The 13,718-nt window shown below is 57.9% G+C and overlaps 1 protein-coding gene across 1 annotated transcript; it reads left to right on the top strand.

Annotated features, from left to right (window-relative positions):
- The first annotated feature begins 5,061 nt into the window (after nt 1-5,061).
- On the top strand, nt 5,062-13,391 carry Sox10 (SRY-box transcription factor 10). The gene is made up of 4 exons (XM_042693274.1): nt 5,062-5,276; nt 5,706-6,211; nt 10,342-10,610; nt 12,680-13,391. The coding sequence occupies exons 2-4, from the start codon at nt 5,781-5,783 to the stop codon at nt 13,381-13,383; spliced, it is 1,404 nt and encodes a 467-aa protein (XP_042549208.1). The 5' UTR covers nt 5,062-5,276; nt 5,706-5,780; the 3' UTR covers nt 13,384-13,391.
- Nucleotides 13,392-13,718: the final 327 nt, after the last annotated feature.

Below are 13,718 nucleotides of genomic sequence, written 5' to 3'. Positions count from 1 at the left end.
CAGGAAGCCACTAGTGCCGGCTCTAGCCTTCCGGTCTTTTCCTCCTTGGACAGCGACTCAACTCAGAGAACATGACCCACATGATGGTTCATGATGGACCTGAAGGTCTTCCCCTGGCCCAGGGGCAAGGGAGACTTCAGTGGGAAGTGGGGAGTATGTCCTGTACACCAGGATGCACAAGGAAGAGCAGAAGCAAGCTTTAAAAGGCCCAAAGCCCAAAGGCAGGGGCAAAGGCCCACCAGGAGAGAAGGAAGAACAGGCTGGTGTGGCTGTACCTGGGGGCTGGTGGCAGACAGAGTGGTCACGGCCGGGCAGTCCACATTCTTGTATCCTTAGCTGGGTGAGCACAGGTGCACCCTGGACCTCCTTGTGCCTGGATTCCTTCTTAGGTGAGAATAATAACATAACAGATCTGCTTGGGAGGGCGGAGTCAAACAAGAGCCAGAAAGTGTGGCCTTTCCTGCTATTGAGGTACAGACAGGAGACTCACCCACAGGGAAGGAAGGTATCCCACCCCACCTGGCCTGAGGCTGGAATTTGAGAGACAAGCTAGAGACGAAGATGTAGGCTGAAGATGGACGTGAGACTCAAAGATGAAAGCGAGGGATGGAAAGACAGACTGAAGATTCAAAGATGAAGGCTGAGAAAGGAGCTCAGAGGAAGAGTGCTTGCCTAGCAGGAAAGAGACCCTCACCATTGGGAATCTCAAGGCCACAAAGATCCAACTCTTGACAGTGCTTCTACAAGGGCAGCACAGTTTGCACCTGTGCCCTGGAACTAATGCGCACCCCTCTCCTTCAGCCTGACATCTGCATTACTTTCTCTAATGAACATTTATTGAGCAGTGGCAAAGCCAGATGTGTGTGTGTGTGTCCCTCATACAATTGGAGAAAGAGTAGTTATACAAAATTTTCCAAGTGCGTGGCCCTGCATTCAAACCCCAGTACCACCACCAAACAAACAAATAAATGCATAAATCAATAATCCACACTTTACATATGCAAAGCCAAGCCCTAAGATTTTGCATAATGAGCAGTGGGTTTTCTAATGTCTCCCTACTGAGGAAGATGTTCAAAGGCATTGCCCCAGGGCAAGCTGAGGCAAATGCACGTGCACTTGCACTCTCTCTCTCTCTCTCTCTCTCTCTCTCTCTCTCCTCTCTCTCTCTCTGCTGAGAGTTTAACCACGACTCCCCTGAACCTCTAATCCTGCTCCTCAGCCCTCCCCTTCCCCAATGCACAGCCTCTCCCCAGCATTCCCTGCACAACCTGCAGACCTGGCCTCCAGCTCTGGTTTAAAGCCCCAGCCCTATCCCTTCTTCCTGGAGACACTGACTCTGGCTTTGTAGGCCTTTCACTGTCTCAGGGATCCAGAGACTCCCTGAGGGAGAGCAAGGCCTGCCAAAACATTACAAAAAAGCTTGTCTATCCCACATCCCCAGGAACTCAGAATTAGCTAGTCTGGAATAAGATCTTGCTGCTGGATTAAAAACAAAAAAAACCTCCACAAATGCTGGGCATGGTGGGATGTACCTATATAATTCCAGTTACTTAAGAAGCTGAGGCAGGGTGCACTTGGTTCTACATTGAGAGACCCTGTATCATAAAACAACAAAAAACTCCAGGCACAGGGGCTCATATCTGTAATCCTAGCTCCTTGGAGAGCCTTGGTCACAAGATTCCATCTCAGTGGAGAAAGTTAATGTGTGGTTATCATCCCAGACACAAGTGGAAAGAGAAATCACCAGAGGAAAAAAGGGCTGGAGGCGTGGCTCAAGTGGTAGAGTACCTGCCTTGCAAGCACAAGGTGCAGAGTTCAAACCCCAGGAAAACACACACACACACACACAATTCTACAAGTGATTCTAAAGCAAGAATGAGAGTGGTCATGCGCAGTTGCTCACAAGCTTGGTAGGAAGGTAGAGTCTCAGGGCCCCTGCTGAAGACCCAAGAGCCCCTCAGGTCTGAGAAGCACTGGGAGGCCTGGGAGGGGAGCACAGGACTGAGGTAAGGGGATGTGGGGACCCCAAGTCCCTCCACACAGCACGCAGAGGTGGGACAGGCCTGCCCTGCACCCCTCCTCGGATCCTCGCCCCGTCCTACGAGGGGGGTCTGGAAAGCTCCTCCTGACCCCACCAAAAAACTGGGGCTGGGGCAGAGGTTCAATTTGACCAGACCCTTCTCTTGCCCCTCGTGGGCCTGGCTCTGACACAGCCTGATTCCTTCCCGACCTTCATCCCTGTGTGTCCTCAGGGGAAAGGAGGAGCGTGGAGGTTTAGGGGAGAAGTGATCATCGCCTGTGTGACAAATGAGGAGTCTGGGGCCCAGGGTGGAGGCACGTGAGCAGAATGTTTCACCAGACAGAAACTGCCCCCTAAGGAAGAGGTCTGGGAAGTGAGGGGTTAAGTGCCACTGCTGACTTCAGGCACCTCTGCCTGTAGGGATTTGACTGACACATCTCATTCCTCTTCCTCCTCCTCCTCCTCCTCTTCTCCTCCTCCTTCTCCTCCTCCTCTTCCTCCTCCTCCTTCTCTTCCTCCCAGGTAAGAAAATCTGGGACCAGCCTGAAAGGAGTCCAGAGGATCCCAGAAAACCCTGGGGCTCCCAAAGGGCCTCTTGTCCATGGGAGAAAGCTAGAGTCCCACTGCACTCCAAGCTGGGGACAAAGCACCCCCCCCATTGTGACCTGGGCCTGTCACAGGACATCTTAATGTGGGTTGAGGAGGGGGACAGGAGCCATCCTGGGGGAGGGCCAGAATGGGGGGAAGCAGCCCCTCCCACTCCAAGTGGCCCCTCCAGAAAAGAGCATTCTGCAAGGAGCAAGGCCTGGGGTCTTCAGATGGGGCCCTCCAAGGCCTCCAAGCCCCCTGCTCTGCAGGGCTGAATGGGAAGGAGGTCTTCACCCTCCCCTGCTGGAGAAAACTGGGCTCCTCTGGGATGGACTGATGGGATCCCAGTTGTCAGCCTGGTGGGCAGGGATGTGTTCACAGTGGGGGACCCTCACTGGAATATAGGCCTCTCTGTACCCCTGCAGGCCCCCTTGCCTCTACAGCACCTGTGGGCAGAGAGCCCAAGCACAACACACAGGACAGCAGATGCAGGGATGAAGCCAGAGAGAGAGAGGGCATAGCCAGGCTGGCACGGCTTCTCTGCACACCCGTGTGCCCACTTCTGCTCCCACCCTGCTGGCAGCGGGGGGCCAATGAGGGAGGGGGCAGGGCATCGGCCAGAGGAGCTGCCGAGAGACCCTGCTCCGGATTTCTCACCCCGGCCCTCTCCCCCCACAGCACCCCTCCCTGCCCCAGGGGGTCTCAAGTCCAGTCACAGCCACAGCAGAGAGTGAGGAGGTGCTGCTCTCCAAGAGGAGGGATCAAAGGGGAGCGAGATGAGCGGGGACCCACCGAAAGAGAGATGCTGGGCAGGCGGGCAGCGGGCGAGCAGCAACGGGCGTTGGAGCCGCCAGGATACGACTGGCTGGATGCTCGTCCCTCCGTCCCTCTGTCCATCTAGGGCGGCTCCTGTCCAGGCGCTTCTGAGGCCAGGCGGGCGCTGTTAAAAAGCTTTTTATGTGTGTGTGTGTTAATCACATGATTGCCGTTCACCTGTATTTCGAACAAAGACAGCTCACTGTTTCAAGGCCCCGAACAAGAGTCTGGGCACAGGGAAGAGAAGGGAGGCGGGGGGAGGAGGGTTGGCAGCGCCGGGGGTGGCGTCGAGGAAAACTGGGGGGAGATTGTCCAAGGCTAGCAAGCGAGAGAAAGAGAAAACCCTTATCAAACTCCTAATTCACTGGACTCCGCAGCCCCAGACACACTGGCCCAATTGTCTGGCTGCTTGTGTGCGCGAGCATGTGTGTGTGTGTGTGTGTGTGTGTATGTGTGTGTGTGTTCCAGTGTCCGCCACCCCCCCCAACATGCCTTCACCTCGCGTGACTACCTCATTGTGTCCAATTACCCAACCCCCTTTACCCCCCAGCCTTCCCAAATATGAGGCCTTATGGCTCCAGACCCCTTGTTCCAACCCCACTCCTGGCAGGACCCCTTTAGAGGGGGCCTGGGGCCTTGCCCAGCTGCAGAGCGACTGAGAGCTATGCGGTAACCACCATAGAGCAGGCCCCTGCGTGTGTCCCCTCCATATACCCCACCTCTGCCTAGCTGGCTAAGCAAGTAGGGCTGCCCTGGCTGGGAAGGGAAAGGGTCTGTGACCTTTGGAGATGAAGGGCAGCAGCGGTGGGGGGAAGGAGGGGGGCAAGGAAGGGTTGGAGAAGGGGCAGCAGGGAGGAGAGCTTGAACCAAGGTGACTCTCACCTGTTCTCAGGATTGGGAAGTGGGGAACGAGGGGACACCCAAGATCAGGACTCCCCAGTCTGGAGAAGGTTGGATCCCAGAAAGGACAGTGAAGGCCTCAGCCCCACATGAAAAGGATCCTCCGCCCACCTCGCCTCCTGTGGGACCCCCTCCCTCCCTTAGGCCAGCCCAGCTGGAGAGCCAGGACCAGGGGCTAAGCTGGAGCATCTGCACTGGCCGAGGGAGTCCAACCGTGTGCTTTCTTCCCCAGGTGAGGACCACAGTCCCTCTTGCTGTATAGGCTGAGGCAGAGAAGGTACAGGACAGGCAGCGTGAGACAGGCAGGCGGTGGTGCCTGGCACCCAGTAGGCACTTGATACAATTTCCTCCATGAATCAACACCGGCTGCCACCTTCCCAGGTGGACCAGACCTTCGCCCGTCCCTTCCCATCCTTTGTCTCCTGCCCATCCCGACACCTGAGGCAGAGATCCAGGCCCCAGATGGGCCTCATCCTCCTCACTGCCGCCTGCATCTCTCCCTTCCGTCACCTAAGCACCCCAACTCTACGCCTATCCGGGGGACCCAAGCTAAGCCCAAGGAGAAGGGTTTGGACGGGACAGTGGGGATCAGGGCTGGGGGGCCTGGGTGGGGTAGAGGAGCCCAGGGTGCTGGGGATGAAGGCAGCGCTGGAGGCTCCACCTTCTGCCCTTCCCTCCCTCCTCTCCCCTCCCCTCCCCCCTTCCTTCCCCAGCCCTCTGCAGCCGCTCAGTAGCTCAGTCAGTCTCAGGCTGTCCGGCCAGGGTGGTTGGTGGTGAAGATTGAAGCTCCGTCCCAGCGAGGCCAAGGCGGTGGCCTGAGGTTCAGGGCCCCCCGGCCCCTCCCTCCCAGCCCACCCGTCACCTCCCAGCCCCCGAGCTGGACCGCACACCTTGGGACTCCGTTTTCCACTTCCTCAGGACGAGCCCCAGGCTGGAGGAGAGGCCTGAGGAGGTGAGTGCGCAGCCCAGCCAGCTCCTCCCAGCTGACCAGGCCCGGGCCCCCACTTGTGGGGAAGGGGAGGTGACACCCCGCTGTGCCCCCCACCCAGCTTCTCCAAACTCCTGGGGCCCGGGGCTGGCGGCAGAGGGGAAGGAGGAGAGGTGAGAGACAAGGTGGGAAATTCCAGGGGCCGGGATTAGAGCAGAATAAAGGGTCCGTTTTTCTTCCTTTCCATCAACAAACCTCCACCCAAAAGGAGGCTTTAAAACACACACACATACACACCCCACCACAGCCAGAGACGGGTGGGACGGGGTGGGCGGATGCCCGGGCGGGACGCGCCCCCCTAGGGTCGGGGCACGTGCACGGGCCGGGCCGGCGGGCGCCACCTCGGGCTGCGTCGCCCTCACCGGGCTGTGTCGCGCCCTCCTTCCCGTCCAGGTGGGCGTTGGGCTCTTTGCGAGGACCCCCGCGGCTGGCCCCGGGGAGGCGGCCGAGGCGGCGGCCGGGGGTGACATGGCGGAGGAGCAGGACCTGTCGGAGGTGGAGCTGAGCCCCGTGGGCTCCGAGGAGCCCCGCTGCCTGTCCCCGGGCAGCGCGCCCTCGCTGGGCCCCGACGGCGGCGGCGGCGGCGCGGGCCTGCGAGCCAGCCCGGGCCCCGGGGAGCTGGGCAAGGTCAAGAAGGAGCAGCAGGACGGCGGAGAGGCGGACGATGACAAGTTCCCGGTGTGCATCCGCGAGGCGGTCAGCCAGGTGCTCAGCGGCTACGACTGGACGCTGGTGCCCATGCCCGTGCGCGTCAACGGCGCCAGCAAGAGCAAGCCGCACGTGAAGCGGCCCATGAACGCCTTCATGGTGTGGGCGCAGGCGGCGCGCAGGAAGCTGGCCGACCAGTACCCGCACCTGCACAACGCCGAGCTCAGCAAGACGCTGGGCAAACTCTGGAGGTGAGCCGGGCCCCGGAGAGGTTGCAGGACAGCCTGGGGACCCCCTCCCACCCCCCAAACGGAACAGCCTGGAGCTCCTCCAAAGCAGGATGGCCTCCCAGGGGAAGGCACTTCTTGGCATGACCAGGTGTGGGGGCCCTGCCTGCCCATCTGCCACCAGGGGCCTCGTGGGGCTGAGCTCGCTGCTGCTTACCCTTGAACACCCAACTCCTGTGGCGGTGTAGGCCTGGCCTCCCCACGCCGGTGAAGGGGGACAGAAAGCGCCCCCGCGTGGTGGGAATCCTGTGCATCGAGAGCCACAAGGGCCACAGGAGATGGTGGCAGGGGGAAGGGGGGTTGATGGAGGCTTCACCGACTCATTCCACATTCACACACAAGTATCAGGGTGCCACCACCAGTTCCAGTGCTCAGGAGGGTGGGATAAAACTGAAGGCCTTGGCCAGAGACATGGAGAAACTGAGGCAGCCAGATGGAGAATCCAGGGGAGAGTCTTTAGAAAGTATGTGTGGAGGGGGGGGGGTGAAATGCACTTCCTGCAACCACAGGGTCCCTGTCCCAACTGTCTCCCCAGGCTTCTCTAACCCCACCCTCTGTCCCCAATTCCCCTCCCACCCTGTCCCAGTCTCTCTCCGAGGCTGGCGCCATCTTCTCTCCCAGGGCTCCACCCAGCATTTAGCAATGTCTTCCCCTTCAACCCCGGTTGTAGCCGAGCAACCTGGCCAGGAGGAAGCTGCCTTTCTTGCCCAGGGTCCCCCCAACTCCCAGGCTGTCTGAGACCAGCTGAAACCCCTAAGAAGGAAGCCTCCAACCCTCGCCCCTGGGGCTCACCTGGCCCTTGGCAAATGTGTGAAGCCGGGTATCTCCCACCCAAATCCAGGAGCCCCAAGGCAGCTCCCAGAGGGAACAAGGACTCCAGCAGATGCCAGCCTAAAGAGGTCGCCTGATCTCTACTACTGGCCAGAAAGGCTCTGCAAAGGTCACCTAGCAGTTGGTACCAGAGCCAAACCCAAATCTCCCAATTTGCTGCCAGAGGTCATCTCCGCATTGCCCCTCCCTGGTGACAGTGGTCGGCCACCCTTTGCTCTCGAGTGGTCTGGAAATGGTGAGGCAAGCAGAGAGGAGTAGTGGTGCTTCTGGGCTTTGGGGAGTCCAGGGTCTGCTGGAGGAGTTGGTTTCCACCCACTCCAAACACCCCCTGCAGGCCCAACTTGAAGACCAAGAGCTTAAAGTAGTGAAAGGAACAGAAGGGTTCCCAAGAGACTGAGATCTGCACCCCCTTTCTCCCTCCCCCACCCCCAGCACTTCCAGCCCTCAGCCCTCTGGGTTCACCATGGGCAGGCTAAGACTGAACCACCAGCTACCCATGGGCCCTGGAGCAGAGCTGGCAGCCAGTTCCTCTAACCAGGGTCTGTCCAGGTCCCAGTAGGGCTCAGTCAGGCCAGTGCCTTTTGGCTGTTGGACAAAATAATAATAATAACAACAACAACAATAATAAGGTCCATGAGTGAGCAGACTGATGAGAGATAAAACAAAGGTAGACTCCCCGGGGCTCCATTGTCAAGGTTTAAGAGGGGCCCCTCCATTGTCCCCACCCCAGTTCTACCACCAAGAACCCTCCAGCAGGACTTACTCCTGGCCAGTACTCAGGCTATGCTCATAGGAGTACCTAGGACAGGCAGGAAAGCAGGCTCTGCTAGCAGAGGACCCCACCTGAGCGGTGGGAAATGACGGGACAATGGCAAGGCTCCAACCTGTTTGGATCCTTTGGTTGTTTCAACGCCCTGCAAGCTCCTCTGGAAAGGGGATGACTGGGTGGACAGAAGAACAGGAGTCCCAACAGAGAAATCAGAGGGCAGAGCTGGGGTGCCAGAGCAAGTCTGCAGTCAGGCAGGTCCTCAGTGGGCTCCTGAAGCCCACTAGAGGCCAGCTGAGGAAGATGGAGATGCTCAGTACATGGGTGGCTACATGTTGGTTGATTCACCTGGAAAGAACAATTGGAGCCAAGAAGCTAAAGCCAGGAAGGTGTCAGGCTGGAGGTTCTCCCATCCCCAGTCCCACAAGCCCAGCCTAGGAGGGTCATTTAAATGCTGTTGGTTTGCAGCCAGTGCCCCGCCCACCAGAAGAAGTCCCCTTTTCCTTCTTGGCCCTTTTCTTTTCTTTTCCTTTTGTCAGTTGTGGGACTTGAACTCTGGGCCTGGGCGCTGTCCCTCAGCTCTTCAGCTAGTGCTCTTCCACTTGAGCCACAGCACCACTTCTGGCTTTTTTCTTTTTGCTTATGTGGTGCTGAGGAACTGAACCCAGGGCCTCATGCATTCAAGGCAAGCACTCTACCACTGAGCCACCTTCCCAGCCCCTCTTGGGGCTTCTCAACTCCTAAAAGCAGGGAAAAGGTTCCATGGGGGCAGAGTAGTGAGTGCAGCATTGGCATCAAGTTTAGCTGGGAGACTGGTTTCTAGACTCTGGTCCAGGGTAGGGTAGGGGTAGAAGTGGGATTCACTGTTGGCAGCTGGTGGGGATGGAACTGAGGTTAGTTGGGGGAGCAGAAGCAGTGGTGAACCCTGACTTGGGTTCTTTTTGTTGTTATTGTTGGTTGTGGGGCTTGAACTCAGGGCCTGGGTGCTATATCTGAGCTTTTTTGCTCAAAGCTAGTGCTCCACGACTTGAACCATAGCTCCACTTCTGGCTTTTTGGTGATTAATTGGAGAAAACAATCTCATGGATTTTTTTGCCTGGGTTGGCTTTGAACCATGATTCTCAGATCTCAGCTTCCTAAATAGGTAGGATTACAGGTACGAGCTTGGGTTCTTGTCCCAGTAATGTGTGGTACTGCTGAGGACTAGTTTCAGAGCTCACAGTGGAATCAAGTTTTGGAATCCTCCCTATTCTGGCCACCACACCCCCTGCCATTTTCTTGCTGACTGCTGATTACCTGCTGGCAGAGAACCCAGGCTATGGTTAGAGCCAGAGTTCAGTGACTAGCCACCCAGAAGCCTCTAGGCTGGGGCTTGCAGCTGGTGAGGTACTGACCCTGGCAGCGTCTTGCTCAGCTACAGGGTCCCTTGGAGAATGCTGGGCGGGCAGGGGCTCACTGGGAGGCTAAGCTGCAGAGGAATGCTGCTGCTGGCTAGGAGGTGGTGCCTGGCATGACCACCCACTCCCACCTCAGCCTTCTGCCACTTGGACATGCAAGGTGGGGCCACTGGAGGGAAGAGGCCTTCCAGAGAGGGCCAGGGCTGCTCCTATGAAGACTAGCAGACTTCACATCCCAAAGGCTGGGAGTCTACAATCTCTGCTCTCCCTTCTGCCCATTCTGCCCACTTCACCCTGGGGCAGCCAATCCTAGCCTGAGGCTGGCGTCAGGTGGGTGGGGCCCTCTGTCAGGGCTTTCTCCTACCACCCTTGGTCATGGGACTGTCCCAAGGTCTGGAAAGGGTCCTGTGCACCCTCTAACCTTTGCTAAACCCAGGTATTTGGGATCTTTCTCCACCAGACAATGTTCCTAGAATGAAGGGCCTCACACCTGGCCCCTCAGTCCCACTGCACTGGAATTTCTAAGTCAGTATTCCAGAGTTAGGGAGCACCCCAGCCCCCCTCTCCCCTCTAGCATCAGAGCCACATCCATTTCTGAGGTTTGGCAAAGGACAGTCTACATCCATTATTTCCGGGGCTCCCACACCCCAGGTAAGAGTTAGATCCCGTGTCTTATAAAACCTCAGATCCAGAGAAGTAGCTTCCTCAAGGTATCATACCTGGCTAGTCAGTGGCAGAGACTGGGCTCTGTTTGCATACCTCCAGCTCCAGGGAGCTCACTTCCAGCTATGAAACCAGCTCTACTTGGGAGAGTTTTGGTGATGAGAACCTTTTTTCTGTCCTAGAACTTAAGTCTTTCCCTTGTATAACCCAGGTTCCTGCCTCTATCCCAATTCTCAGGAACTGACCTCTCATGCTCTCCAGCCTGAGAGGTTTAGGGCTGGAAATCAAGGCCTCTGATGCTCAGCCTGGCATCTTCCTGGCCTTCCTGGGCCCTGCACTTCCCATCCTTCCATATGCCTTGTAGAGCCAACACTCAGAGGGAAGCCAGCCTGGGTGCTCTGGCACTCAAGCTGGCTCCGCTGTATCCCCCACCCCAGGCTGCTGAATGAGAGTGACAAGCGCCCCTTCATCGAGGAAGCTGAGCGGCTCCGGATGCAGCACAAGAAAGACCATCCGGACTACAAGTACCAGCCCCGGCGGCGGAAGAACGGAAAGGCGGCCCAGGGGGAGGCAGAGTGCCCAGGCGGGGAAGCTGAGCAAGGGGGGGCTGCTGCCATCCAGGCCCACTACAAGAGTGCCCATCTGGACCACCGGCACCCGGAAGAGGGCTCTCCCATATCAGATGGGAACCCAGAGCACGCTTCAGGTGAGTGCTGGGCTGGGGGAGGCTGGTTGGCCTGTGTCCCTGCCGCTCCCCAACAGCACTGGGCGCTGGGAAGGACTGGGCTACAAGAGCCCAGAGACAGCTCAATGGGGGCTCCAGGTCCTCCCAGGGTGGAGACGCGGTAGTGATGACATGGATGTGGCACTGCTGCTGGGGTCTCGGCTCCCTAGGGTGAGAGATGGCCAGTGCAGTTACAAGGAAAAGGGGCTTGAGGAGTAGGAGATCAAACGGAGGGGACAGACAGGAGCAGTGCCTCTTCCCACCTCCTGCTCTGACTGGGGACACCGTGGGGCTGAGCTGGTGCCGTGCAGGGTCAGCCATGGCCATTCCTGTTTAAGTCTCATGAATGACAATACGATCGGAGCACCTACTGTGTGCTGGGCACTGAGCCAAATGCCTTGTATGTACTACCACCTTCAATTATCCAGTCAGCCCTAAACATGGGAGTGGCATACCCAACAGTGGTGGCAGGTTACTGTCCTCTTATGGATGAGGAAACAGAAGAGGAACTTGCCAGGTGAGGTCTGAGCCCGTCAGTTGGGCTCTGGGGCCTTGCTCTGCTACCTGGCTGTATCTCTCATGTACAGAAGTGCCACATTTGGGTCTGGCATATGGAAAGTATCCAGTGAGCAGCTTTTACCAACTTGGAGTCAGGCAGTGGAGGAGACACCAGAAAGGGATCATAAGGCTACAGTCCCTGACTTCAAGGAGCTCATACTCCAGGAAAGCAAGCGAATTGTACATAAGAACAAACAAGGACATGAGAAGCCCCTCTGAGAGCCACGGGTGCAGTCTCTAGGGAGAAGCCACCCACTCACCCATCCACCCAGTCAGGGCTCCAGAAATGCCCAATACCCATCAACCTATAGTCAAGGAAGCCATGTCTGAGCTACCTGGTCTTGTCTCCTCTACTCAGAAGGAAACTGCTTAAGATGAGGGATTTGCTGAAAGTCACACATTAAGTGACAGAGCCAGGATTCAAACTGAGGCAGGTCTCCTGAAGTCCAGAGCCTTTGGCCTGTTGTATGACACAATCATACAACACACATCACACATGCACAAAACACACCACACACACACACACACACACACACACACACACACACACACACACACACACTAGCTACCACAGAACAAAATGGTCAGCATGGACTTTCTAGCCTTCAAGGCCAGTCCTCACCCCTAAGGAGGCCTCCCCAAACCACCAGGGCAGTAGGTGGCTTCCTGCTTGTTCTTTAGTCTCTCTTATCCCATCCTCACAGCACTCTCATCTGGGGGTGTCCCAGATCTCTCCCAGACCAGGAGATCTGGAACAGGGCCCTGTTTTACTCTTCATTTGTATCCTGGCACCTGGCACAGTAGCCCTGAGTGTTGCTAGGTAGTTGGGTAGCTAAGAAAGTGAACAGGGAACAGAGACCAGTGATCTCAGTATCCTCCGGAGCAAGGAGGGAAAGTGGGCCAGCAGGCGGCTCCACCCAGGGTGTCACAGAGCTGGGCAAGGCCAGTGGGACTGGCTCACAGGCAGGGTAGGAAGGTCTGGGGTTCTGGGGGTAGGGGGCCCAGCACTATTTGGGAACCCAGGCAGACACAAGTGAGGCAGTTACAAAAAGACAGGCAGCCCCAAGTGGAGAGGGTATATGAGTTCCAGCAGTAGAGAAGCCAGCAGAAGCCCAGGGTGCCTTGGGGAGCAGGCAGGGTCCAGGCAACCACATGGGGTAGGCCACCAAGGAGCAACAGGAGCAGAGAGGACAGAGCAGCAGGAGAACCAACTGTAGCCACATGAAGAACCTGCAACGAGAGACTTTGCACAGGGAAGCAGCAGCCCTCTCCATGTGGGGTGGATGGGCTGCAGGGGTCGAGGAGGAAGACCCAAACCCTGAGGTTGGAGAACATTCTCAACAACTGGACTCCAGCAGGTAGAAAAACAAATGCTGGTGTGTCAACAAAATACGGAACAGGAGGCTGCCAAAAACTAGGCCAGTCCATGTGGCCCCGCTTAGGCCCACCTGTCTCTGACCTGCTCCCTGCCTTGTTCTCTCCTTTCCATCCAGGCCAGAGCCATGGCCCGCCTACCCCTCCAACCACCCCAAAGACAGAGCTGCAGTCGGGCAAGGCAGACCCCAAGAGGGATGGGCGCTCCCTGGGGGAGGGCGGGAAGCCTCACATCGACTTCGGCAATGTGGACATCGGTGAGATCAGCCACGAGGTAATGTCCAACATGGAGACCTTTGATGTGGCTGAGTTGGACCAATACCTGCCACCCAACGGGCACCCAAGCCACGTGGGTAGCTACTCGGCAGCTGGCTATGGGTTGGGCAGCGCCCTGGCCGTGGCCAGTGGACACTCTGCCTGGATCTCCAAGCCACCAGGTGTGGCTCTGCCCACGGTCTCGCCCCCTGGTGTGGATGCCAAAGCCCAGGTGAAGACAGAGACCACTGGCCCCCAGGGCCCCCCGCACTACACCGACCAGCCATCCACCTCGCAGATCGCCTACACCTCCCTCAGTCTGCCCCACTATGGCTCGGCCTTCCCCTCCATCTCCCGCCCCCAGTTTGACTACTCTGACCATCAACCCTCAGGACCCTATTATGGCCATTCAGGCCAGGCTTCTGGCCTCTACTCGGCCTTCTCCTACATGGGGCCCTCTCAGCGGCCCCTCTACACGGCCATCTCTGACCCCAGCCCCTCAGGGCCGCAGTCCCACAGCCCCACACACTGGGAGCAGCCAGTATACACGACACTGTCCCGGCCTTAAAGGGGCCCTGTCGCCACCAGCCCCCTCCCAGCCCTCGAGGTCCCTCCCCGTAGCCCAGATGCCCTGCTCCTCACCCATCCCAGACCTGGTGGTAGTGGTGGAGGAGGCTGCAGAGGCTGACAGCGGAGGGACTCCTCTCTGCTGGCCCCTGCCCTGATGACCCACGGTCTCATCCCAGCCTGGCTGACAGCTAGGCAGAGGAAAGGGTTCCCCAGAAAGGACCCTCTCCCCAGGACCCGAGAAGGACCACTTACACAAGTCTCCAGTGTTGCATGGGCATCGCAGGCCTGTTTCCTGTCATGGAAAGAGGTCCCTGTAACACCAGACTTGAGAGC

The sequence above is a fragment of the Dipodomys spectabilis genome, unplaced genomic scaffold (assembly GCF_019054845.1).
Source record: "Dipodomys spectabilis isolate Male_0828 unplaced genomic scaffold, ASM1905484v1 ptg000163l, whole genome shotgun sequence".
Lineage (NCBI taxonomy): Eukaryota > Metazoa > Chordata > Mammalia > Rodentia > Heteromyidae > Dipodomys > Dipodomys spectabilis.
Note: the sequence above shows the minus strand (reverse complement) of the source record. Positions and strands in the feature narration are given on the sequence as shown.

Excerpts from the sequence above, each read along its gene's own strand:
- Sox10 (XM_042693274.1), top strand. The coding sequence starts at position 5,781 with ATGGCGGAGGAGCAGGACCTGTCGGAGGTGGAGCTGAGCCCCGTGGGC. Across the intron at positions 6,212-10,341 it reads ACGCTGGGCAAACTCTGGAG|GCTGCTGAATGAGAGTGACA; the intron begins GTGAGCCGGGCC and ends CCCCCACCCCAG. Across the intron at positions 10,611-12,679 it reads GAACCCAGAGCACGCTTCAG|GCCAGAGCCATGGCCCGCCT; the intron begins GTGAGTGCTGGG and ends CTTTCCATCCAG.